The sequence below is a fragment of the Hyla sarda genome, chromosome 4, assembly GCF_029499605.1.
Source record: "Hyla sarda isolate aHylSar1 chromosome 4, aHylSar1.hap1, whole genome shotgun sequence".
Classification (NCBI taxonomy): domain Eukaryota; kingdom Metazoa; phylum Chordata; class Amphibia; order Anura; family Hylidae; genus Hyla; species Hyla sarda.
In genome coordinates this window covers 345,880,545-345,907,829 of record NC_079192.1, presented here as the reverse complement: position 1 = coordinate 345,907,829, position 27,285 = coordinate 345,880,545, and the positions used below count along the sequence as shown (strand labels likewise).

Sequence of the window (27,285 nt, the reverse complement as noted above, 5' to 3'; positions counted from 1 at the left end):
TCCTAGTAAAGACCCCCAGCTGCCCAGGTAAGCAGCAGCACCCCGCGATAGTTGCGGGGTGCTACAGGAGAGAGACAGAGGGAGCCCCCTCCCTCTCTCAAAACTCCTTACAGCTCGCGGTCGCTTCCGACCGCGGCTGTAAGGGTTAAACTGCCGGGGCCGAAGTTTTCTTCTGTCCCGGCAGTAACGCAGGTCCCCGCCCGCCGGGGATTACACACAGCATCCTGCGATCGCGGTGCGGGGTGCTGCAGAGGGAGCTCCCTCCCTCTGTCATAACACTTACAGCCAGCGGTCACTTCCGGTTAAACTCCCGAGACCGAAGTTTACTTCGTTCCCGGCAGTGCTGCAGGGTCCCGGCTGTGTGTTACAGCCGAGTCCCCGCCGCAATCTCGTGGGTGCACTGGGCAGCACCAACGAGAAGCATGGACGAGTATAGACGTCCAGGTGCCGGAGCGGCCGCCAACCTGGACGTTCATACTCGTCCGTGGTCGTTAAGGGGTTAAACAGATGCCTGGCTTATGCATTGAAGTTATGTCACTTAGTTGCCTGGTAAGTTGAGATACTTTAAAGGGAATCTGTCATCAGTAACATAGTGACACAGATGAAAACGACAGTTACTCCGATATTCTTTTTTTCTTCATATGCTAATCAGGAGCGTGGATCACCCAATATACAGTGACATTTGTCCTCAATCTTCAGAGGAAGTGCTTCCTCCCCCTGTGCAAAGGCTGCCTCTCCTCCGCTGTTAAATCTTTCTTGCGAGAAAAGAGATTTCACTTCATGCCAACTGCACATGGATAGGCTACACAATAAACCACCATTAACCACTTTGTTACTTTTGTCTTGTACATTTTTGGAGGCACCTGGTTAGGCATATTTACAAATTGACAATACAATTGTCAAAATAATAAATATGTAAAGGTTAACAGCTGTGTAGCAGTTTTTATCCCAACTAGATATAGGTTAGTGGAATATAGATATATAATCTGAATTACTCCAAGCCTTTAAAATGTATTATTAACTCACTCGTGCGCTCTGTCCAGCAATTAGTTGGTCATCTTCAGTCTGGACACTGGTTCGACTTCTTACATCAAAGTCTTCAGTCTCAAAATCAGAATCATCCAACTCTTCAGGAGTCTGGAATAAGGAAAATAAAATAAGATGAAATCTACAACATTTATTTGCACATGTAGAAATTGAGGTTCAATTGTAAGAAAATCTTTGAAGTTACATCAATGACAGCTAGACAACAAATCTCAGAGCACAGACCAGTAAAGACTAATAATATTTCAAATAACTTGTGTAAAACCTACTCTTATCATCAGCACTGCCTTCCGGATATCACGGATCCCATCATACACTAATCGAGATGCATCAATAAATTCATTCTCATCCATTGGCTGATTGGTGTCTCCACTGAGAGCTTCCACTGCTGCTTCAACTTGCTCTGTGAATCGTGGCATGACTGAAAAGTAGATTTATAGGTCAGGACATGTTCATCAGAATGAAAACAAAATGACTGTAATATGTACATATATCTAAATGAAACTATTCACATGTGTATGTCATGACTTGCTTCTCTAATAGATCCAACTATTGATTAAAAATTGAGGTATAATGGATCTTGACAGATCACAATTGATTCACTATAGAATACCAAACAGACTGAGCTATTTTGCCTGCCAAAAATGCAGGGAATGGATGACAACTGTTACTTACAAATGATATTTGCCATCAGAAATTCCACATAAATGAATGGGGCAATTCTGAAAATGTTTAGGTAAGAGCAGAGGTTGGAGAGAGCAGTTGAGTGTGCATGTGTTCAGCCAACAGCTATTTTATGTGTACTGTCAGCTTTATGTTATAACATCTTATAGTTCATTTGTTGCAGTTCTTATATGGACCTTACCGGGTAAACAGACTTTTGCTTTGGCTTAAGTCTAAAAAAGTTTCATATTTCTATAAATGGCCTTCAAACTTCTGGAGTTACTGTTAACCGAATCAGGCCCAATTCTGCATTCATAATGAATAAAGCTGCTGCCCAGTGCCACGCCATTTTATGCTAGGGCGTTAGGGACCCACTCAAATTAGGTGGCCTTGACATGGCGAGCGGGCTTGTACCTAGCAATTAGATCAAAATGCAATATGTAGATGTGCGACCATGCCTGTTTCTTCTACCTGAATTCACATTGTGTTTTCTATCCCCTCCTCTTTTTTTTGTCTTAACATGTGTCTGCACTTTTTTGTCTTAACATGTGTCTGCACTCTGCCCCACCCCCTCAGCCCAACCCTATATAAGTAGTAGTTAGCTACACAAGGGCCTTTTCTTTCCTAGCAGCCTCCCAGTCTGACTGGGAGAGCATGGTAAGTGAACTTTAACACCCTGTTCACACTGGTGTGGTGCTGTGCGGCGTCCGTTGCTGCCGTGGCACTGTGTCTGTGGGAAGGTGCGACCCATGGACTGGTTTGAGCGGCATTGTGGCCGCTCTGCCAGTGGGTCGTTCCCCCTGTGGGCACTGGTGTCGCGGCGGTGGTGGTCGCCACCCAGTGCCACGCCATTTTATGCTAGGGACGTTAGGGACCCACTCAAATTAGGCGGCCTTGACATGACGAGTGGGCTTGTACCTATTGATCAAAGTGTATACTAACAACCTGTTAGTTTTTGAATTTATGCTGAGAAGCAATTAGATCAAAAAGCAATATGTAGATATGCGACCATGCCTGTTTCTTCTACCTGAATTCACATAATGAATAAAGCAAATTTAGAAATGTCCCCTTTTCTGCCACAAGCGGTTTTGCTCAAAAAGTTTTATGGAGCGCAACAATAAAAAACCTTGCAGACATTGTATGCTATACCTGTATTGGACAAAAGTTTGGTTGCTTCTAGAACTTTTTCTGTGTAGACTCCAGGCTCATAATTATCCATCTCTGAAGTAACAACATAGATAACTCTAGCTGCACGTCCACGTATTGCACCAGCTGTACGATCCAGACCATCAACATCTTTTTCCTGAAGAGCTATAACACATTTATTGACATCCTCCAAAATGTGATTTTCTGGAAGAAAAAAAAAATGGATATACAATTACTCAAAATGAAAAATATTTTTTCCAATTCAGTCATCCTAACAAAATACCATAGGGGGAATTTATCAGTGCTGTATGATCAAGGTCAGACATGAAATTATTGCTTAATACCGTATTTTTCGCCCTATAGGACGCACAGTGGTCTTCAAACCCCCCCCCCCCCCCCCCCGGCCCTAAGCACTCCAGACTGCATGATCTGATTTTGGACTTCTGCCAGGCCAGCAGGAGTCCAAAGTCTGTGGAAGAGATAGGGGGAAATGTGCTCTGGAAAAGTAGGGAGACACCTAGTGGCAGCTTTTTTAAACACAAATAAAACATTTTTTTTATCAAAGTACATTAGAAATATTTTTTTTATTTACCATAAGGAGTGCAATAGCAAAAACATTTTTAATGATAGTGTCCATTTAAGTCATAAGGTTGCTTGAAAACGTGCAACTTTTGGCATTAATGCGCTCTCCAAAAATGCTCTTTACAGAACCACACTTAATATTTTTTTTTTTTTTAAAGACACATACTTTTGCTCAAGACGACTTTATCTGTAAGTATAGTTATAAGCCAACATATCCACAAGCCATGTGAACCTATTACTGTACACATTGGACTGACAATCGGCTCAAATTCAAATTTATTATACATCATTTTTATGAAGCCCCCCCCCCCCCCCCCCCGTGCTCTACATTTTAAAAGAAAAGTTAACGCAAAATAAAATAAAAAAAAGGGAAAACTTAATAGATACCTGATACAGCCAAGAAGTCATCTATTGATGTGATGTCATCAACTGCATCTGTTAAAATACGAACTTGCTTTTCCCACTGATCTTTGAAAAGATCCATTGTTTCTTGAGCTACCTTGCTGTGAGGTTTGGCAGCAAGAGCCAATGCTGCATTTATTACCTTTATATACAGAAAAACACAAATGCAAGGTTTGGTTTAGGAATGTAAATACATGTTATATATAGATGTATTCATTCAGAAGGGCAGAACATGACAAATCATGTGACAACTAGTTAGTCCCCACAAAAGGTTGTTATAGCTGTTACCCATCATGCCTGGCACCACTTTAGTCATTTTCCCATATACTCTGGCAGCACAGAATGAAAAAAAAGTTGGTTATTATGAGATCTTGCATCTGTGTCTATTTAACTCCAGGATAACTAGCAGAGTTGCCAACTTGATCTTTAATTTTCACAGGACAACTTCAAGCATCCAAAGATCCTTATATTTTTAACAAAAACAAACTAAATCAAAAAGGTTACAAGTGACAAGGAATAGTAATATGAACAGGTTAGTAGCTGAACTCTAATATGATAATTACAATCATAATTATCTGTGCAAACTCCAAAAAATATTTTTGACATTTACTGTGTAGTAGAAAATCCTCTTACTTTACGGACTGTCATGGAGTTAGAAACTCTGATAACTCTAGAGACCTTGAGTTTTTACATTCTAAGCTGGCGGGTTTATGGGAAAATGACATTGATGACACAGGGCATTAGTGGAACTTTGGTGCTAACTTCAGAGGTAAGTCATCCTATTTGCTTAACAGATACGCGGTGGTCTGTTTTTTTTCTTTTTTTTTTTCTTCAATAATGTTTTCCTTTTCATTTCCTTTTCATATATTAATAAAATATTATTCACAAAGTTGTATTTAATAAATCTGTTTGTCCGATATATATAAAATAAAGAGAATTGCTGACTTTACTTCCTTAAGGCAAGAATATAAACATGAACATCTACAGATGTAGCCATGGCTATTTTAAGTGCGTTAAACCAACACAGCAATGTTTTGTGTTGGGATATCCTAATGCACCAGGGATCAAGAGGAGGCCAGCAACTGAGGAGTAATACTAAACTAGGGATCAAGAGGAGGCCAGCAACTGAGGAGTAATACTAAACTAGGGATCAAGAGGAGGCCAGCAACTGAGGAGTGACACTAAACTAGGGATCAAGAGGAGGCGAGCAACTGAGGAGTAATACTAAACTAGGGATCAAGAGGAGGCCAGCAACTGAGGAGTAACACTAAACTAGGGATCAAGAGGAGGCCAGCAACTGAGGAGTAATACTAAACTAGGGATCAAGAGGAGGCCAGCAACTGAGGAGTAATACTAAACTAGGGATCAAGAGGAGGCCAGCAACTGAGGAGTAATACTAAACTAGGGATCAAGAGGAGGCTAGCAACTGAGGAGTAATACTAAACTAGGGATCAAGAGGAGGCCAGCAACTGAGGAGTAATACTAAACTAGGGATCAAGAGGAGGCCAGCAACTGAGGAGTAATAGTAAACTAGGGATCAAGAGGAGGCCAGCAACTGAGGAGTAATACTAAACTAGGGATCAAGAGGAGGCCAGCAACTGAGGAGTAATACTAAACTAGGGATCAAGAGGAGGCCAGCAACTGAGGAGTAACACTAAACTAGGGATCAAGAGGAGGCCAGCAACTGAGGAGTAATACTAAACTAGGGATCAAGAGGAGGCCAGCAACTGAGGAGTAATACTAAACTAGGGATCAAGAGGAGGCCAGCAACTGAGGAGTAATAGTAAACTAGGGATCAAGAGGAGGCCAGCAACTGAGGAGTAATACTAAACTAGGGATCAAGAGGAGGCCAGCAACTGAGGAGTAACACTAAACTAGGAATCAAGAGGAGGCCAGCAACTGAGGAGTAATAGTAAACTAGGGATCAAGAGGAGGCCAGCAACTGAGGAGTAATACTAAACTAGGGATCAAGATAAGGCCAGCGACTGAGGAGTAATACTAAACTAGGAGTAACACTAAACTAGGGATGTAACTAAACTGAGGAGTAACACTAAACTAGGGATCAAGAGGAGGCCAGCAACTGAGGAGTAATACTAAACTAGGGATCAAGATAAGGCCAGCAACTGAGGAGTAATACTAAACTAGGCTTTGTGTAACAAGTTAGGATAACCTCTCACAATTTCAGGAGTACAGTACAACATCCAAGGGATCAGGAGGCTGGCGACATTTGTATCTGCATCTGGCAAATGAAGTGTAGAATGTTACCTGTGGACATAAAGCTTCCAGCTGACTTGCGGACATACGGACAAGTTTAACACCTTCCTCATTATTGGATATGGAGCATGCCAAATTGGCCACCTACAGAAACAAGTTAGAATTTAAAATACAAATTAACCAAAAGGAGAAACAAGCAACATACCGACATACATAAGCAGAGTTTTCCTCCGGAAGAAGTTTAATGATGGTTCTAACAAATCTCTCCCATAATGCTGGTGTGTATAATGTAGCAACAACAGATATACTCTTTTCTCTGCAATACAGTGCAGACACTGGTCCACTTCCGCCCAGTTTCTTAGGGATGTCCCAATAAAATTTTTTAGCACTGAGTAGGAGTAGCGATACTCACAGATACCAATTACACATACTTTTTTTTAAATGTCATGCAACAGGTTTTTTTTAAAGTTTTTTTAATGGGGAAAAGGGGGTGTTTTCAGTTTTTTTTATTAGGGGAATAACATGCTGAGTGGTGAGAGTCGGACTGTTGGAACTCACCTCTTGCATCCTTCGACCTTTGCTCTTGTGCAGGCGGCTAAGGTAGGCTGCAGCCTGAAGGCCTACATCAGAAGCGTTCACTGACTGAGGGATCAAGGACAAGTGTCCTGTGGCTAGTGAGCGGATCATAGAGTGTACGGCTTGGACAGATGTCTGAACTGGCCACTTTTTAACCCTTTCATGACACATCAAATTCCCCCCCACACATTTTTTTCCTCCTCACATTAGGAAATTAGGGCTTACTATTTGGAGTTGGGAAGGAACTTTTACCTCTAGTATGAGGTTTTATTTTTTTGCCTTCCTCTGGATCAACTCAGTAGGGACTTCATAGGGATATAGGTTGAACTTGATGGACTCTGGTCTTTTTTCAACCTTATGAACTATGTTACTTTTCACAAGACAAGTTGTACTTTTCATTGGTGCACTTTATAGCATCATAAAATGTATTACAGAGCCAGATTTGATTTTTGTGGGGCAATCATTTTCTACAATACCGTAAATCTGACATGCTAACTTTATTCTATGGGTCAGTATGATTCCAATGATATACTTTGATTATTTTTTATTGAACAAAAAAAGTTTGTTCAATGCCAAGTTCTGACCACTATAACTATTAAATTTTTCCCCTATGGAGCTATGTGGGTTTTTCTTATTATTTATTTTTTTGCGCCATGAGCTATAGAATTTGACAGTACCACATTTGTGTATATGTGACTTTTTGATCACTTTGCATTGCACTGATCTGTGTTTCCGGCGCTGAACTGCTAAAGCAGCCTTAAGCAATCACCTATTCACCGAGAAGAACAAGTTCTTCCACAGCACCTGAAATGGCTGCCGATGGGTACCCTAAACACCAGGGATTACCGACATTTGATGTTTAAATGCCATGACCGCTACTGATCACGGCATTTAGCCATTTAAATGATGGACCTCAGAGCCAGCTCCAATGTCAGTCATATGTCAGCAGACATCTGCCGGTTATCACGCGGACCAGCGCCATATTCCACTCACATCACCGATGTCACAGTTGGGGAAAGAGTTAATCCGCACGGAAAGTGCGGCACGCCTGCTGCACCTCCACGATATCTGCCGGCAGGGGTCCCGCCAGCAGGTATCGGATTAGGTATTGGGGACATTTGCACAAGTACTAGTACAAATGTCTAGTATCAGTCATGATACCGATACAGATACCAGTATTGGTATTGTGACATCCCTACAGTTTCTTCAGTAGGATGTGTTCCCCTCTGCATTGGGAGTTTCATTTCAGAGCCTCAGTCTCAGTTTCCATCATATTTAATGGGAATAATAGTGCCCTGTTCTGTGTCAAAAAGACGGACACTATGATGGAACCTGAAAAACTCCATAAGTCACTAGAGTCCTTTGGGCACCACTGGAATCTATCATGCCATGGATCTGGTATGCCATCATTTTAGTGTTTCTGTTCCTATGATGGAACATAAAAACATACTTGAAGACGCAATTGTGAACTCAGTCTTAGTCAAGCATCCCTGCATCTTAGTCTAGTTCTCTGCTGATTCAGTTATTTGTATGAATAAAAACATTTCCATAATGCACTGCTATGATGTTACCAGAGAAAACCTCTTCATAAACATATAGCTAAATGCACATAATTTATGTGAACTGTAAAATACAGACATGGAGCTGAAAACAAAGTTAAAGATGAACAGCTATTTAACAAAACTCCCCTTTAATCTATTTTTACCTCAATTAGTTTATTTGCATGTTCACGAAACACCTGGGCATATTCCTTGACTTCCTTCTCATTTCCATTCTTGGCAGCTTCAATTAAAACAAGAAGTGGTACATTGGTCTCCAAAAAGGAGTCAGAAACATGATCCATAACAGCTTTACGGAGCTACAAAAATAAAATGACCCATTAAGTCAACACAAAACTAAATTAAAGGGGTTCTCCGGTGCTTAGACATCTTATCCCCTATCCAAAGGATAGGGAATAAGATGCCTGATCGCGGGAGTCCCGCCGCTGGGGACCCCCGGGATCATGCATGCGGCACCCCGTTTGTAATCAGTCCCCGAAGCGTGTTTGCTCCGGGTCTGATTACGGACGACCACAAGGCCGGCGGCGCGACGTGACACACCCGGCCGGCCTTGTGGTCGTCCGTAATCAGACCCGGAGCAAACATGCTCCGGGGACTGATTACAAACGGGGTGCCGCGTGCATGATCCCGGGGGTCCCCAGCGGCGGGACTCCCGTGATCAGGCATCTTATCCCCTTTGGATAGGGGATAAGATGTCCAAGCACCGGAGAACCCCTTTAATGCACAATAATGAATGAAGACACTTTTGTTTACTTTTCAGTTACTCACCTGCCTGCGCAAATCTCGTGTTTTTCGCGTCATTTTGTCTATTGCAGTGTTTAATGCATCACTTCTTTCCTTTCGTCCAGTCTAAAAAATTAAATACAACAGTTTACAGATCCATATGCTTGCAAACCAAATGACAGATAGACAAGACGCTGGCAGTTTCCTGAACAACTATTTTTGTGCCTGACTTACGGACACTATGAAAAACTGATTTTCATTCTCCTACTTCAACCAACCTTTTATTAAAGTGGAGCTGTGAGGTTTCAAATGTCAGGTCTCAAAAGGCACGATTAGTTAGCTGAGGCAACAGTCCAACCCCTACCAAGTATTATGCATGGGTTGGTCCCATAAATTAAAATAGGGGCCAGTGCATGAAACTCACTGGGCATCAGACAGTTGTTTCATCCTGACCACAGCTATTTATCATCCTACTGTACCTGTTTTCACATTAGCATTATTTACTAGATATTTGTTGCTATATTGAAAGCCATTAATAAGCAATTAGAAGTCCTTACATTTCCCATGTATTCTGAGAGAAGATCCTGCAAAGCTTGTCGAACAGAGTTACACTCAGCTACTATACGTTCCCGACGATCATCACGAGTGCACGAAGAATCAGCCATCAGAGCAGCTCCACTGATGATACTTTCCAGTCGTTCCTCCAAGGATGGTCTAAATCGTTCCTCACTAAAGCCAAGAGGATCCACAATGATTTGTTTCTGATTAAACAGAAGAGAAAATAGTTATAGCTTCACTGTACAAATGTGTTACTTAACAAAAACATTTAAAACCAATCACATAATAGGTATATCAAAATAAAATAAAAAACAAAAAAAATATATGTATGTGAAGTGGAATATGGCATTTTCAGTGTCCAACAGCCTGTAGAACATTCAAGTTGCTTAAACAATTATTGGCCACAGTAGAGACCCAACTCAACCAGTGAGTAGCTAAGAAGGATAGAACAAATGTTGTGGAAAATTAAATAGGTGGAGGAACTGCTTCAAATTTGCTAGTGATGCACTGCACAGCGGCAGTGCTGGACACCCACTGCGCAGGAACTTTTATAAGAATGGGTCCGGCTGCCGTTCCCTGCATAGCTGAAGGATGGTAGAGTTAAAGTGCAGCAAACAACTCTAAAAGGGATGCAGCACTAAATAAAAGAGTCCCCTTTTTTCTCAGGGGCACAGTGTTTGTTGGTTTTAGCAGTGGGACCCTAACTGATCAGAAAGTAATGGATATCCTAGCAATAAGCCCATTTTCTGATATGAGAAAACCCCTTAAAACTGCTAAATACAAAATGGACCCTTACATCAAAATTGTTTAGTGCAATAGCCAACTCTCCTCCTCCATGCTGTGAAGCTACTTCCTCTGATGATGTGGCTTGTGCTGCATTTGAGATGCCAGTGACTGCTTGCTGTAGCTGTTTATAGATCAAGTCTCTGTTTGCTTTGTACGCGGCCACATCAGGATGCTGCAGACATGCTTGGGAAGCGGTATAAAGAATTGGAATATTTTTCTGCAGAATTCCTCGAGCTGCAGCCATCTGATCTCTGTGCCCTATATCTTTCAGCTCCTATAATAAGGGAAAAGAAAGAAAACTCATAAAAATAAGCTTAAATGGCCACAAAAAAATAAAAGAATACAAAACCTTTCTGATAGCTAGTGAAAAATATTTTCCCCACTAAACGTGAGCCTCCTTTACCAAGTAGAGACAGCACGCGGCAAACTAACAGCAGCTTCCCTACTTAAATGTAAGATGAGGTTTACTTTTATAGATATATAGATATATTTTTCATCTCAAGCACCAAGCAATGACTCTACAGTACTACATAAACCACACTCTTGCTATGCTCACAAGATCTCCACCAACCATCAATTTGTCGTTTATTATACTAGCACAATACTATTATTAAAAGAACCATTATTGGATTAGGCATTTAGGATTTCTTCTGCTGCTTGTCCACTAGTATTTCCCTTCATGCCTTGCACTCAGTGTAGGAAAAAAAATTGGCTTAGGAAGTAGATTACAAAATTGTCCCTAGTCCATAAATGGTTATACGGCAAAGGGGTTTAGAAGTTTTCATTCTCTTCTCTTTTGTATGAAATTCATAGCATGTTACACTACAACACCTCATTCCATCTTTATCTCGGTTGACATCTGCACTTGCCCTGATCCTTTATTACTACTTGGAATCACAATTCTTTGGTTATGCTTTGGCTCTACACAACTCCAAATAAATCAGAATGATGTCGATGTATACAAATACGAATCATACTAATAGGTTACCTGTTGCCTTTTTGCAGCCATTAAATTTAACTTGTCAACCTCTGCTTTTAAAGCTTTGTATTGTATTCCTAAATCCTGCTCTGTACCAGCATTTCTTAGTTTTACAATTCCTTCTTCCACCTTTGAAAGAAAAGAAATATATAAAAAGTAACTACTGTGAAGTAAACATAATAGCACCAACGTGATTCTGAATTAGACAGATACTAGAATATATAATAAAGGACTTTACCACTTTCAGCTGAACAAGTAGTTTGTAGACATCTGCCATATCAGCCAATATAAGCAACCTTGTAACTGCAGACAGCAATGCACGTGCAGCTCGGACCATGTTACCACGTTTCACAGATGAGCACGGATCATCAGCAAACTCTCCAGATGCACTTCTCATCACCTCTCCTGCAAGTAAAAAAGAATTTGTCAAAGAAGATTTAAAAGTAGAAGAAATTGATATTTAATGTTTCATATCGGCCTACTCTACATGAAGAAGTTTAGTTTTTACATGTGGATCCTCACCAGTATTCATGATGCCTGATGCCACTGATGTCTGTAGGTTTCTGATTAAAGGGGTATGTGGTGCTGTACAACTCCTATCAAAAGGATAGGGGGATGTGTCTGATCACTGGGGGTCCAACTGCTGGGACCCCCTACAGCACCCCTGCTCTCCCCAGGAATGGAGCGTGTCGACCCCCACACTAAGCATTAGATCTATATATATATAAAACTCAATGGGGGAGATTTATCAAAACCTGTGCAGAGGGAAAGTTGCTGAGTTGCCCATAGCAACCAATCAGATCGCTTCTTTCATTTTTGAAAAGGCCTCTGATAAAAGAAAGAAGCAATCTGATTGGTTGCTATGGGCAACTCAGCAACTTTTCCTCTACGCAGTTTTTCATAAATGTCCCCCAATGTGTGTATGTTCCAGCATCACGTCAAAACGGCTAAAGATATTAACATGAAACTTGGCACACATGTTACTTATATGTCAACAACAAACATAGGATAGGTGATTTAACCCTCACCCCCCCCCCCCCCCCATTTGCCAGGGGCGGGGTTTATGTTTAAAGTCCCATACAAGTCTATGGGAAATATATGTTACTGCATAACTTCCAAACGGCTGGAGATATTTCCATAATACTTGGTCACATGTTACTTATATGTCCACTTAAAATATAGGATAGTTAATTTAACCCTTAACTACCCCCAATTGTGAGGGTCAGGGTTTTTGTTTAAAGTCCTATGCAAATCAATGGGAAATGTATGTTTTCACATAACTTCCGTACGGCTGGAGATATTCCAATACCTGGTACACATCTTACAGGTTGGGATAGGAGGTCGGGATAGGAGGACGGGATAGGAGGTCGGGATAGGAGGATGGGATCGGAGGGCGAAATAGCAGGTCAGGATAGGAGGACGGGATAGGAGATCGAAATAGGAGGACAGGATAGGAGTTCGAGATAGGAGGTTGGGATAGGAGGTCGAGATAGATGGACGGGATAGGAGGTCAGGATAGGAGGACAGGATAGGAGGTCGGGATAGGAGGTCGGGATAAGAGGTCGAGATAGGAGGACAGGATAGGAGGTCAGGATATGAGGAAGGGATAGAAGGTCGGGATATGAGGATGGGATATTAAGTCAAAAGCTTCCTCCTGTGTTTATTTTCCTCCCCAACATGGATTAGGAAGGAAAAACCGGCAACGCCGGGTTCTCAGCTAGTTATATATAAAATATATATATATATATATATATATATATATATATATAGTAGAGCAGCGGCCCCTTGAGAAAGGAAATGAAACGGCGTTGGGGAGCGGAGCACGGCACTTTAGAATGGGTAAGCCCTAATTAGCACCTTATGCACTCGTATCTTTTTATGGCAAATAGCCAATATATTTGGATTTAGTTGTCAGTAATACACTGGGAGCCTATTTCCGGAGGGAAGATTTACCCAGCCGGGGTCCCCAGTGTTTACACAGGACATATTTTCAGTGTGCAGGTGCATTGCATACAACTTCCACAGAGTTGTTCCCAGATTATTACATTATTGTCCGTGTCTCTGTACTGTTGCTCGGCCTATGCTCTTGAGGTCCTCAGTCATTTCAGCTCCATTTTTTGGTCTTATGTTTTTATACTTTGTTTATTTAATAAAGATATTATATTTAATTAAGCGGCATTTAGTTACTCTTTCTTTTTTGTGTGGTGAAAATATATAGTCAGTGGAGTCTCCGTGTGTACAATGTCTGTTACTGTTGTTCAAACTGCCCATACATGATAAGTGCCACTAGGCGAAAGATCGGTAATAGATGAAACATTTTTTCCTGAACTTTCATCCAACTGACGCCCTAAAATTTTAAACACAGCTGACTTTTTTTATGCTCATTGTTAAATTTCAGCTAACAAATTATCTTTTTCTTCGTAATCGTCCAATTTCTGCAACTTTAAACGTCTCTAGTCACCATAGTGAAGGAGCAAATTGCTGCAAGCAGTGGTGTATTTTGGTTTTCTGCGGCCCTAGGCCTTGGTTTACCGACTTCTTACCCTCTGCCAACAGCCCCCTGCCAAAGTGTATCCATCCTGTCTGGCTTACAGTTGACTGTAGAAACATTGATTCACAGAAGCCACGAGAGATCCAGAACCAGGCACTACAAAGACCCCCAATGCGCTTCCTTGTGTGATATGTTCAATACCACGAGGATAAGAATTGGTGAGCCAATGACCAACTCACATAAGCAGGTTGTGCTAATCCCGGCACAACACGAGCAAAAGCGTAGTAAGGTATGGCTGCAGCTCCTTCCTCCAACACGCACATAAGGCATGGAAATATGCAAAACTCCAACTCCACACTCCAAATTAAGGAGGATAATCAGGTGCTGCCAAATGATAAGGCATGCCATGCCAAAATGTATAAAATTTAATAAAAGAATAAATGCTGGATTCTTCCTCAGGCATCACTAGGAAGAGGGGCTGAGCTTCATCTTAAAGTGGTAAAGTGTGTGTGTGGCCGCACCCTGATAAAGTGCCACTCTAGGTATAGGCATTGTTGGCCTATTGGAAGATACGCCACTGGCTGCAGCTATACAACTTACAACCTTTATCACACTATTAAATAATATTGATCTTGGTGATGATAGCGCATCACTGCCTTGTTAAACAGATATCAGTGCCGGCTGTCACTGCCTGCTCATACAAACGTCACTTGCTTAATATCCTGTATTACTAATAGATCGCGCAACCAAAAATTTGGTTCATTGTTATGCATTGAGCATTTATATAGCGTCATTATACTTTAGTCTGTGACTAAGTAAAATTTTACTTAAAAGGGAGATATGCAGCACTGATACTTCAAAAATTAACTTTACTTATCTGATAGATCTTGTAAAGACCTATCCAGCAAGACATATTTGGTCAAAATCAGTTCAGCAGTTTTCCTGTTATTGCCTCCCAAAGTTCCCTCTGTTTACGTGCATGGAGGGAGAAGCAGAGTCATAAAAGATTCCATTTCCCAAGCTCTTCCTCTCCTACTTCCTGTAAACTGCTGCCCTCCCTCTGCACTCTATAAAATTATAATAAAGTAACGCCCCAACTCCCTCCCATATGCATATCCCCTCCCATCCTGAGGTCCCTCTTCCCACCCTCCCCTGGTCCAACAGAAAAGTAAGTTGCTGCTGTGTGCTCAAGCTAATTCATATTACAGCAGTGTTTTCCAAACTGTGTGTCTCCAGCAGTGGAAAACTCAATTACATGTTTACTACAATAAACCACTCTAGTACTGCTTACTGCTATGATGAACCTGCGGGCTTCTGCGTCTCCACTCAACATACAGTCATGGCCGTAAATGTAGGCACCCCTGAAATTTTTCAAGAAAATGAAGTATTTCTCACAGAAAAGGAATGCAATAACACATGTTTTGCTATACACATGTCTATTCCCTTTGGTGTGTATTGGAACTAAACCAAAAAAGGGAGGGAAAAAAAGCAAATTGGACATAATGTCACACCAAACTCCAAAAATGGGCTGGACAAAATTATTGGCACCCTTAACTTAATATTTGGTATCACACCCTTTGGAAAAAATAACTGAAATCAGTCGCTTCCTATAACCATCAATAAGCTTCATACACCACTCAGCTGGAATGTTGGACCCCCCTTCCTTAGCAAACTGCTCCAGGTCTCTCTTATTGAAAGGGCGCCTTTTCCCAACAGCAATTTTAATCCAGCGTTGACACCTTTTTTTCTTCCATTCACGCCCAGAGATATTACCGTATATACTTGAGTATAAGCCGAGTTTTTCAGCACACCCCCCTCGGCTTATACTCGAGTGAACTCTCCACCTGCAGTGGTCTTCAACCTGCGGACCTCCAGAGGTTTCAAAACTACAACTCCCAGCAAGCCCGGGCAGCCATCGGCTGTCCGGGCTTGCTGGGAGTTGTAGTTTTGAAACCTCCGGAGGTCCGCAGGTTGAAGACCACTGCGGCCTTCGACATCATCCAGCCCCCTCTCACCCCCTTTAGTTCTGTACAGTACTCGCCTCCGCTTGGCGCTGGTCCAGTGCTGCAGGACTGTCCGGAGAGAAGGTCGTCCGGTGGGATAGTGGTTCCGGGCTGCTATCTTCACCGGGGAGGCCTCTTCTAAGCGCTTCGGGCCCGGCCCCAGAATAGTCACGTTGCCTTGACCACGACGCAGAGGTACGTTCATTACCAACGTACTTCTGCGTCATCATCAAGGCAATGCCTCTATTCTGGGCCCGAAGCGTGGAGAAGAGGCGCCCCCGGTGAAGATAGCAGCCCGGAACCACTATCCCAACGGACGACCTCCTCACCGGACAGTCCTGCAGCACCGGACCAGCGCCGAGCGGAGGCGAGTACTGTACAGAACTAAAGGGGGGTGAGAGGGGGCTGGATGATGTTGAAGGCCGCAGTGGTCTTCAACCTGCGGACCTCCGGAGGTTTCAAAACTACAACTCCCAGCAAGCCCGGACAGCCGATGGCTGCGCGGGCTTGGTGGGAGTTGTAGTTTTGAAACCTCTGGAGGTCCGCAGGTTGAAGACCACTGAGAGCGGATGATAAGAGGATGATGAAGGGGGGGTGGGGATGATGACAAGGGGATGATGAAGGGGGGGTGTGGGATGATGACAGGTGATGATGATGAGGGTCTGGATGATGACAGGCGGTGATGATGATGAGGATGTTAATGATGGGGGTCTGGATGATGACAGAGGGGATGATGTATTTCCCACCCTAGGCTTATACTCGAGTCAATAACTTTTCCTGGGATTTTGGGTTGAAATTAGGGGCCTCGGCTTATACTCGGGTCGGTTTATACTCGAGTATATACGGTAGCTACAGTGCCATGGGTTGCAAACTTCTTGATAATGTTGCACATCTAGATCTCTGATCTAGATCTCTGGAGTTGTTGATATTATTCCACAACTTTGGTTCTTAAGTCCTCAGACAGTTCTCGTCTCCTCTTTCTGTTGTCCATGCTTAGTGTGGCGCACACAGGCACACAATGCAAAGATTGTGAACTTCTCTCCTTTTTATCTGCTTTCAGGTGTGATTTTTATATTGCCCATATCTGTTACTTACCCCTAGTGAGTTTAAAGGAGCATCATATGCTTGTAACAATCCTATTTAACCACAATTTTGAAAGGGTGACAATTTTGTCCAGCCCATTTTTGGAGTTTGGTGTGACATTATGCCCAATTAGCTTTTTTCCCTCCCTTTTTTGATTTAGTTCCAATACACACAAAGGGAATAAACATGTTTATAGCAAAACATGTGTTACTGCAATCCTTTTCTGTGGGAAATACCTTATTTTCTTGAAAAATTTCAGGGGTGCCAACATTTACGGCCATGACTGTATTACAGCAGTGGTTTCCAAACTGTGTGTCTCCAGCTGTGGCAAAACTACAACTCCCAGCATTTGGCTGTCCAGGCATGCTGGGAGTTGTAGTTTTGCCACTGCTGGAGACACAGTTTGGAAAACACCCTGCCTCTGGAAAGTGATTTGTGAAGTAATATTTTATTTTTTTTGCTTTGGCATTGCTTACGCGTGACAAATTTTTCATACTATACCAGGGGATTGATAAATTTGGTGTATGTAAGCAAAAATAAATAAATAAATAAAAAAAATCACTTCAGAACAGCACTTTGCAACACCACCTCCTCTTGTCTATTCTAAAGTCACAGTGGAGAAAAAGAATGTGCAAGATATAATATATATAATGTGTTTGTCACATTTTTTTCTTCACATTTTTAGTTATTTATTTTTCCTTTCCAAATTTTTTTGCCCACCAGCCAAAGGCTGTCTGGGAATGATGGAGGTTGTATATTCGCAACACCTGGAGGCTCCCTGTTTGGGACGACACTGCCTTATGGGTGTCCTCCCCAGGGGAGAGCATCCAAATTGTAATAACCCATTTTTCATGTTTTTCTTTTCTATTTTCAGAAATGTGAACGTGGAGGACTACTACGGATTCGGGGACGATGACGAGCTTTTTTTTTTTATCTTTTAATAAAATGGTTAAACAGGGGGAGCATTTTTGGAATTACAATTTTTTTAAAACGTGTTGTGTTTTTTATTTTACAGGCTTAGTGGTGGAAGCTGTCAGCCCCAAAACCAGCTAGCACTACCCCCAAAATTATTACCTTGGTACCCACCGCCCCAGGGGTGCCGGTACCAACAGGCCCTGAGTATCAAATTTGGCACTCATGGGCCTAGGCGGTAACAGGCTGGCATTATTTAGGCTGGGGAAGGACAGTACCAAAGGTCCTCGCCCACCCTGGCAAGGTCCGGCTTTTTCTGCTTGGTTGGTATTTGGCTGAGAATGAAATGTAGGGAACCCTATGAGTTTCTTTTTCAACAATAAAGAAATAAAATTTAAAAAAAGTGTGTAGTTCCCCATATTTTCAGTATCAGTCAAATACCAACCAACCGGCAACAGCCTGACGTTACCAGGGTGGGCGAGGACCATTGTTACCGGCCCTCCCCAGCCTAAATAACACACTTTTTTATTTAAAGAAAAAAAAAAACAGTATTTGACGCTCGGGCCTTTTGGTACCGGCTCTTCCCGAGGTGGGGGTACCGGGGTAATAATTGGGGGTTAGTGCTAGCTGGTTTTGGGGCTAACGCTAAGCCCTGGCTTAGTAATTGAGTCTGCCTATAAGACTGCTTCCACTACTAAGCCTGTAAAATACATTAAAAAAACACAACACACGTTTAAAAAAATGTTTATTCCAGATACACTCCACGACAAGCCCTCATTAACCATTTTCTTAAAATATATATATATATTTTTTTTTTTTTTTAAACGCTGGTCATCGACGTAGTCCACCGAATCTGAAGTAGTCCTCTGCATACACATATCTGAAACGAGAAGAAAAGAAAAAACACAAAAAAAGAGTTAGTACATTTTGGGCGCTTTCCCCTGGGGAGAACGCCCATAAAAACAGCGATTCCAAGATGTTGCCAAACTACAACCCCATCATTCCCAGATAGCCTTTGGCTGTCTGGAAATTATGATGGGAGTTGTAGTTTAGCAACAGCTGGAGGCTCTCTGTTCCAAAACTACAACCCCCATCATTCCCAGATATCAATTGCCTCTCTGGAAATGATGGGAGTTGTAGTTTAGTAACATCTGGTGGTTTTCCCTCTGTGCTGGTACTACTACTCCCATCATGAGAATAGTACTACCAGCAGCACTTCTACTACTACTCCCATGATGGGAGTAGTAGTACCAGCACAGAAGGACAGCCTCCAGCTGTTGCTAAACTACAACTCCCATCATTTCCAGACAAAATGATATCTGGGAATGATGAGAGTTGTCCCTCTGCACTGGTACTACAACTCCCATCATGGGAGTTGTAGTACAAGCGCTGCAACAGACCCCCGCAGTCCCCCAGCGCTGTGGTGTAACTAGAACCACCTGTATGGACCAGACTTTGGTCCATAATGGCGGTAGTAGTATCCCCCCGCAGCACTAAGAAATGGCTCCTGCACATCCCTTGGTGGCGGGAGTCTGTTGCAGCACTTGTACTAGAATTCCCATGATGGGAGTTGTAGTACCAGCACAGAGGGACAGTTAGGGGGCAGCATCAGCGCTCATTCCCCGGTCAGCGGGGAATGAATATCTGCCCCGCTGGGTCGCACCACGTGACCAATCAGGGCTCCTGGTGGGGGATTTGACTTGCGCTGCAGAGATTCATTCCCCCGCCGGGAGTCAGCGCTGATGCCGCTTGCTTCCCTGCTTGATAAGTACACAGGGGGGGGCGTGGACAGGGGGTAATATCGTAAAAGCATTGCCCACTATGCCGGGCAGAGCTTACACTCCGGCGGGGGCAGTCACATCCTTACAGTGGTCTCAAAACTGTGTGTCCCCAGCGGTGGCAAAACTACAACTCCCAGCATGCCTGGACAGCCTTTGGTTGCCGGGCATGCTGGGAGTTGTAGTTTTGCCACTGCTGGGGACACATAGTTTGGAGACCACTGTACATGCTATAAAAGCATAAAGAATGCCGCCGGGGATCGTGATCTTCTCCGAATAACCTGATCCCCGACGGCATTCTTTATGCTATTACAGCATGTACAGTGGTCTCCAAACTATGTGTCTCCAGCTGTGGCAAAACTACAACTCCCAGCATGACCCCACGGCAGTACACCCCGGGTGGGGTGACACGATCCACTGTGGAGGTAGCCGAAGGGCTTACCTCTCATCCATGTCTGCCCCGTGGATCTGAGCTCAACCAAATGAGCACAGATCACACAGATCAATGGAGTTCAATAGAACTGCATTGATTTGTATGAGGAATCTAATAAATTCCTTCCAAAAGTCCCCTAAGAGGACTAATATAGATTTAGAAAATAAAATAAAGTCTAATAAAAGTTTTAAAAAAATATTAAATGTTCACATCACCCCCCCTTTTCCACTTTTTACCATTTAAAAAATAATAAATATAAAAATAATGTGGTATTGGCATGTGCGTAACTGTCCAAACTATTAAACCACAAAATTGTGTTTTTTAAGTTTATAACATCATATCCCTGAAGTGTTCAAAAAGTCCAATCAATAACAAAATGGTACTGATACAAACAGCAGATTACGGTGCAAAAAAATTAGCCCTAATACAGCCCAGTATACGAAAAAATATAAATGAAGTAGGAGTCAGAATTATTTTTTTTTTATGTTTAGAATTTTTTAAATATGTAAAACAAGATGGAAACTGAACAAATCTGGTATTGCTGTAATCAGGCCGACCTAAAGTGTCAAAATAACATGTAAGATTGACCACAAGGTAAATTTATATATTTATTTTTTTTTACCTCACAAATCATATATATATTTTTTTTTTTATTCGGAGCATAAGTTAAAAGGTGTCATTACAAAGTACAATTGGTCCTGCAAAAAAAAGCCTCATATTAGGTCTGTAGATGGAAAAATAAGAGTTATGGCTATTATAAGGAGAGTAGGAAAAAATAAAAGTGCAAAAACTAATAAGGACCTTATTTACATACTATTTTGGTTGAAATTATTTTGTGTACCAGGACAAGTGGATTTTCATGGGGGACAAGTAGATGGTGTTCCGTTTTAGCCCATTAGACAAGTAGTTTTTGTTTTATTTCCTCATATGGTCTTTAGGTAGTAAATTGAAAGCGTTATAATTATCAGAAGGGGAGGGGGGGGGGGGGGGGAAACAAAAGGAGAATATACCGTACCTTGTTTTCGAACATCCTCAACTGCCTCTATTAACTCCTGCTTAAGAAACTGGCTCTCCTTCGCTATCTTGTCTCCTTTTTCCAGAAAATTTTGAGTTGCTTGCTCAACAGATGCTGCCAGAACATGAGCTTTCTTAGAACGGCCTTTCTTTTTATTTGATGGTCCCTTGTTGCTGGTATTAACCAAGGTTGTTACCTGCATATACATTTTTACAATACATTAATCACAGAAAATGTCTAAAATTGCACAAAAAAGTGGTCTTCTCAAAAAAAAATGTTGATTTTTACGCTTACCGTAAAATCTTTGTCTGTCTTGAGGATCCATTGGGGACACAGAGACCGTGGGGGTATATGCTGCTGCCACTAGGACCAGGTTGACCAGGTCATGAGAACTCTGCATCCTACGGACACTAAGCTAAAACTGATAGCTCAGAGTCTGTAGGCAGGGTATATCCTGCTGGGAGGGGCCGACTTTCCTTTGTTGCCTAGTGTCAGCAGCATATACTCCACGGTCCCTGTGTCCCTCAATGGAGCCAAACGAGAAATGCATAATAAATGTGAAACTGAAAATCTGTCACAGACAATCTGATCTGGGTAAGTGGGAGGTGTTTTGAAGAGGTTTTACTGTGCAGGGGATGTTATGAGAGTATCCTCACCCATTATACAGATTAAATACATTCCAGATTAACTATTCATTGTGAACTGAATTCACTCAAGATCTCTGTAACATTACTGCACATGACAAATCATCACTATCTTAGGCTTTGGGTATGGAATCAGCAAGCATTTCTCATAAAAATCCTATATTAACCAACAATACTTAAAGGGATTGTCAATTTAGGTAGAATCTTAACAAATGAATTGGAAACTCTAGCTGTGTGAAGCCATGCCCCCTGTTAGCCCTCCACTCCCAAATGAACACCACTCCTGTCCATAAAATGGCAGGACATAGAGAGGAATGAGAGAGTAATGTGACTAGACCAGTTCACTAGTGTTTTGAATGTTGAGGACCTGTGTAGGAACAGGTAAAAGATTTTTAAACATAAATAATTTATAAATTTGTATGACTTTCTGGGCCAGTTGATTTGAAAACATTTGTCTTCCACTGGAGTACCCTTTAAAGGTCTCCCAAACATATTAGAAAAAGGTTGTCTGAACCCATCAGGTTAAAGGACATCTGCAGCGAAAGACAACTTATCACCTATGCCCGTAGCGTCGACCTCTCTGAGGTCGACGAAACGCCCCCTCCCCACACAGTTCTATGCGAGTGGTGGGGAGGCGCGAACGCTGCCTCCCCGCCTCTCCCGAGATACATGGAGGAGGCGTGGAGTAAAGTAGAATAATAAAGTAGAATATGTCACGAAAAAAAACTACCGGTAGCTCAGAATCAGAATATTTGGTAAAAGTGTTTTAGAGTTAATAATGCGTAAAGTGACGGTGGTAAGAATTGCAAAAAAGGGCTCAGTCCTTAAGGTTAAAAAGGGCTGAGTCCTTAAGGGGTTAAGCGGGACCCATGTGTATGAGGATGTAGTTTTGGGATAGAAAGATCAGGTATATTGAATTTCAGCTGCCTAATCCTCTTGTTTTTGTCTGTTTTTCAGACAAAACAAGCATTTATCAGACACCTATTAAAGGTGTATTGACTACCTCAAGATGTCTCCAAAACTGTACTAGGCCCTTAATTGCACCTACCTAGAGATTACTTCTATATGAGAGGTTCTTTCCCACAAAAATTCCATGTTTACCAAAGAAGCAAAAAGAAGACCTGTAATACGGGATTGGCTGTCTCACTCTGATCATTTTAACTTTATCTTTACAAAAAGTGAAGCTAAAAAAATTAATAAATAAAAAAAAAGCAGGAATGTCTTTATATATCTCTGATTTCAATAGAACGGCAACATTGACTTCTGCGCTTGTCAACCTCTATAGATCAGTGTTACATACCTGCGTAACAAGTGGCTCAAGAAGTCTTTCAACTGCAAGCGTTCGAATTTCCAGACTTTTTGGGTCCCATTTAAAGTTAATATTCCCTGTATTCAGAGTCATTTCTATAACAAAAACAATAATAAAGATGTTGGCATTGGTTGTCTTTACATGTGAACCAGATGTATGCTAAACAGTAAAGTATATAAGCTGGGTAATAAAAACTACAGGTGAAGATGCATTTTACACTTGAGAAATGTATAATAAAACACTTTGCATTGTAACAAAGTTCAATCTACGGTTTAAAGTTGTATTCTCACAACTAGAGATGAGCGAAGTTACAGTAAATTCGATTAGTCACAAACTTCTCGGCTCGGCAGTTGCTGACTTTATCCTGCATAAATTAGTTCAGCTTTCAGGTGCTCCGGTGGGCTGGAGACTCTCCTAGGACTGTATCCACCTTTTCCAGCCCACCGGAGCACCTGAAAATGAACTAACTTATGCAGGATAAGTCATCAACTGCCAAGCCGAGAAGTTTGTGACGAATCAAATTTACTGTAAGTTCGCTCATCTCTACTCACAACCTAAAAGTATGCCTTACTGATTCACGGTGGCAAAAGAAATGCAAACATTTTAGACTAAGTTTTGTGGCCCAAAAAAACGCTACAGCATTTTCCTGTCTGGCGTTTTTTTGCCTTTGAGTGGAAATTGTATTTTTGGCCCCTTTGACTTTTTTTTTTTTTTTTTCTTTTTATAAGTTTATATTTTATTACAACATTTTTAGAAATCTTTAAACAGGGATCAATGTGGGTGGGCAGGGCACTAAAAATGTAGCAGACAATAATAAAAATGTAGTGTGTGTTTGTTTCATTTTTTTTTTATGTAGTACTACTACTCCCAGCATGGAACCCGATGTTTCATGATGGGAGTAGTAGTTCCTGTACTAATAGACAGATCGCCCCGGGTGTCACTCCTGCACCCGATGTGATCGTCCATAATATAGCAGAGATGCGGAGCAGCTCTATACAGCGCTCACATCTCTGCACTATACTCCAGCCGGCCAATCACTCATTCATATTTTCTGCCCAGAGTGGGGATATGCCGGACGGTTGCAGCCAATCACCGCTCTCAGTGGGAAATTTGAATGAGCGAGTGGCCGGCCGAAGTACAGAGTAGAGATGCGAACGCATGAGAAAAACGCTCCGCATCACAGGGATGAAGGATGATCGCAGCGGGTGTCAGGAGTGACATCCGCTGTGATCTGTGCTTAACAGCAGGTACTACTTCTCCCAACATGAAGCACACTCTGCTCCATGCTTGGAGCTGTAGTACCTGCATTAATGCACAGATTGCAGCGAGTGTTACTTCAGACACTTGTTGCGATCTGTCTTTTAGTGCAGGTACTAAAGCTCCCAGCATGGAGCAGAGTGCGCTCCATGTTGGGAGCAGTAGTATCTGCAGTTAAGGACAGATCACAGCGGATGTCACTCCTGACACCCGTTGTGATCCTCCTGTATAATGTATAGATGCTGCTCATATATATATATATATATATATATATATATATATATATATATATATATATATATATATATATACACACACACACACACACACACCTATTTATATTTCCCACAGAGAGTTGTGATTGGCTGGAACCATCTGGCCAATCACAGCTCTCTGCGGGAAATATGAATAGGTGTATACAGTGGTCCCTCAACATACGATGGTAATTCGTTCCAAACGACCCATCGTTTGTCGAATCCATCGTATGTTGAGGGATTCGTGCAATGTAAAAAGTGCATTTAATACTCACCTGTCCCCGCCGCTCCGGACCGCGTCCTCACCGCTCCCGATGCTGTCCCGCTGCTCCGGCGTCTTCTTTGGGATCCTCCGGCTTCTTCCGCATCTTCCCCAGGGTCCGGGCCTTGCTTTCTGGTGACGTTATTATGTTGCAGCGCCGGCACGGCGTGAGTAGCGACGTAATAACGACGCCAGAAAGCGAGGCCCGGACCCTGGAGGAGATGCAAAAGATGCCGGAGGATCCCGAAGTGGACCCGGAGCAGCGGGGATAGGTAAGTGAACCTGTCCGGGAAGCTTAAATTGCTATCCAACAGCAGCTTAAGCATTTTGCGCTGTTGGATAGCAGTTAATGCGATGGCCCCGACATATACAAGCATCATATGTCGATGCTGACATTGACATGCGATGACCTCTGAGAGGCCATCGTATGTCGATGTGATCATATGTCGGGGCCATCGCATGTCAGGGGGGTTACTGTATATACGTAAGTGCAGGGGACCATACAAGAGCGGCTGGCCGCATCTATACATTATACAGGAGGATCGCAACGGGTCTCAGAAATGACACCCGATGACAGGTGATCTGTCAATAAGTACAGGTACTACTACTCCCATCATGGAACAGTGTGTCTTAAAAATGTTTAAAAAATATATAAAAAGTGAAAAACACACAAACACACACACTACATTTTTATTATTGCCAGCTACATTTTTAGAGCCCTGTCCGCCCACATAAATTGATCCGTTTAAAAAATTTTGTTATAAAAAAAGATACATTTCGTTAGATACAATTTTTCCCCCATCAGTACTCCATCCCTTATTTAGATGGCATAAGTCCAAAAAACAAAAACCACCTGCAAAAACGGCTTTTGTTTACTTCCATAGACTTCTATGGGAGAAAAACAGCACGATTTTAGGGGGAAAAAAAACGCCATATGCTCAACATGCTGCGACTTTGCACCGCCAAGGAGCTGGAAAACGCCCCCCAAAAAAAGCAAAAGGATTAAAAACCACCAAACTGAAAAACGCAAAGTGGAAAAAGAATTTTGCGATTTCTCATTGATTTCCAGCTGACAACTGGCAGCAGCGTTTTTTTCACTGAAAAAAAGCCATGGGGGCTGTTTTGGTGAAAAATGCACACAAAAAAAAAAAAAAAGTGGAAACTTATCCTTAGCAGCAATTACCCCTCAAAATACCCCAAGCCAGGTAGTTGTGGCATAAAGGAATTTATTTTTTTAAGATTAGAACTTATCTATCCACAAAATACATAGTAAGTATCTCATTGGGGGAGGTCTGATCGCTTTCCCAAGGGATCCCCCCTTCTTTCATGTCATTGTGGGGAATTTGACCACTGGACTTATCCAGTGACTGTATACTTATTCTGTGGATAGGTGATAACCCCTTGAATGCTGAATGTAACTATTGTTGAACTACAGCTGAAGTTCTAAAATTCTCACTGTAACATTCATCTTTTCCATTCATGCAGAATAATAGATGCTGCGTGACAACGGATGGTGGGAAACAAGGCTCTCAAAACCAATAGTTACAGCATCATCACGTATCCTGCAGGGTTTTGCTAGTATTTTGTTATTTTTAGTATTGTATTTCTTATTATAGCATGTGCTTGAAAAAAAACCACAATACAAATACATATTATAAAATGTAGGTAACAAACTTCCAGCAAACAAATGCAGCTCCAACCTGTTCTTATAAACGTATACAGTGTATTGGATTGACAATATGAGGATGTGGGAATTCCCAGAGGCCATGTAGCTCCTTATTCCATCACTCATAATTTGGTCTCCTTAGGAAAGAGTTCTAAAAACAGGCAGAATGTGTGTACAGAGCATCTTACTCATTTTCTGTATATTGAATATCAAAAGAGAACCTGTGCTTTCCTGACCCACTAAAGGCTATTTATTGGCAATTATTGGCCCAATGAATAAGCAAGTGTGGGCAGATTGCACCTTTTGTCAGCAGCACATTCCTTTACATAACGGGATGTGCTACCAAATGTAACAAAGCTGAATGGCCTCACAAACAACTAGTGACTGTTCATGTGGCCCTTCACTCCTCATAATAGAATTGTGTAAAGGATCTGACCAAACTAAATACAGTCAATCAAGCTTGTATATGGCATGTGCCCGCCCTAACATCCCACAGAGATAAACTAGTCATTGAATGTCATGACAAGATGCCACAGGAGAAAGAATCCCCTTTAGGGAAATCAGATCCTCTTCAGTCTCAATTCACACTGTACAGTATTTGAAGACTACCACAGGGCAGATATATGCCTTTGGTCATAATTCTGGGTAACTTTCAGCAACTGTACAGAAATATGTGGGGTGCAGGAACTTTTCATGACAGAAAACCCCAAATAAGTGCAAACTTTTTTCAGTAGGTACAAGGGAATGGGGTTTACCAAAAGAAAAAGAACTGAAGATTTAAGGAAAAAAACTTATCTAATCCAAATTCTGCAGCATACCTTACCTGAAGCTCATTGGAGCGACGCACGAGCTTTGCAGCGTGGAATCCGCATCAATAATGAACATAATGTGAATGATTAAATATGCAGATCATTATTTCCTGGTAACGTAAATAAGGCATAAGACA

The 27,285-nt window shown here is 42.0% G+C and overlaps 1 protein-coding gene across 4 annotated transcripts in view; it reads right to left on the bottom strand.

Annotated features, from left to right (window-relative positions):
• Nucleotides 1-27,285, bottom strand: part of CTNNA1 (catenin alpha 1) — a 54,296-nt gene that overhangs the window by 18,383 nt on the left and 8,628 nt on the right. For 3 of the 4 annotated variants that reach the window (XM_056516549.1, XM_056516548.1, XM_056516550.1), the window contains exons 2-14: nucleotides 22,892-22,995; nucleotides 20,948-21,143; nucleotides 11,471-11,637; nucleotides 11,242-11,361; nucleotides 10,264-10,527; nucleotides 9,467-9,670; nucleotides 8,955-9,035; nucleotides 8,333-8,485; nucleotides 6,103-6,195; nucleotides 3,823-3,979; nucleotides 2,857-3,057; nucleotides 1,314-1,465; nucleotides 1,027-1,137 (exon numbers count right to left, since the gene is read on the bottom strand). In XM_056516549.1, the coding sequence (XP_056372524.1) occupies nucleotides 1,027-1,137; nucleotides 1,314-1,465; nucleotides 2,857-3,057; nucleotides 3,823-3,979; nucleotides 6,103-6,195; nucleotides 8,333-8,485; nucleotides 8,955-9,035; nucleotides 9,467-9,670; nucleotides 10,264-10,527; nucleotides 11,242-11,361; nucleotides 11,471-11,637; nucleotides 20,948-21,143; nucleotides 22,892-22,993 (2,001 nt within the window). In that variant the 5' untranslated portion in view covers nucleotides 22,994-22,995. Of the gene's footprint in view, nucleotides 1-1,026; nucleotides 1,138-1,313; nucleotides 1,466-2,856; nucleotides 3,058-3,822; nucleotides 3,980-6,102; nucleotides 6,196-8,332; nucleotides 8,486-8,954; nucleotides 9,036-9,466; nucleotides 9,671-10,263; nucleotides 10,528-11,241; nucleotides 11,362-11,470; nucleotides 11,638-11,754; nucleotides 11,904-20,947; nucleotides 21,144-22,891; nucleotides 22,996-27,285 lie in introns of those variants that run through there. The other variant, XM_056516551.1, reaches the window with a different exon arrangement.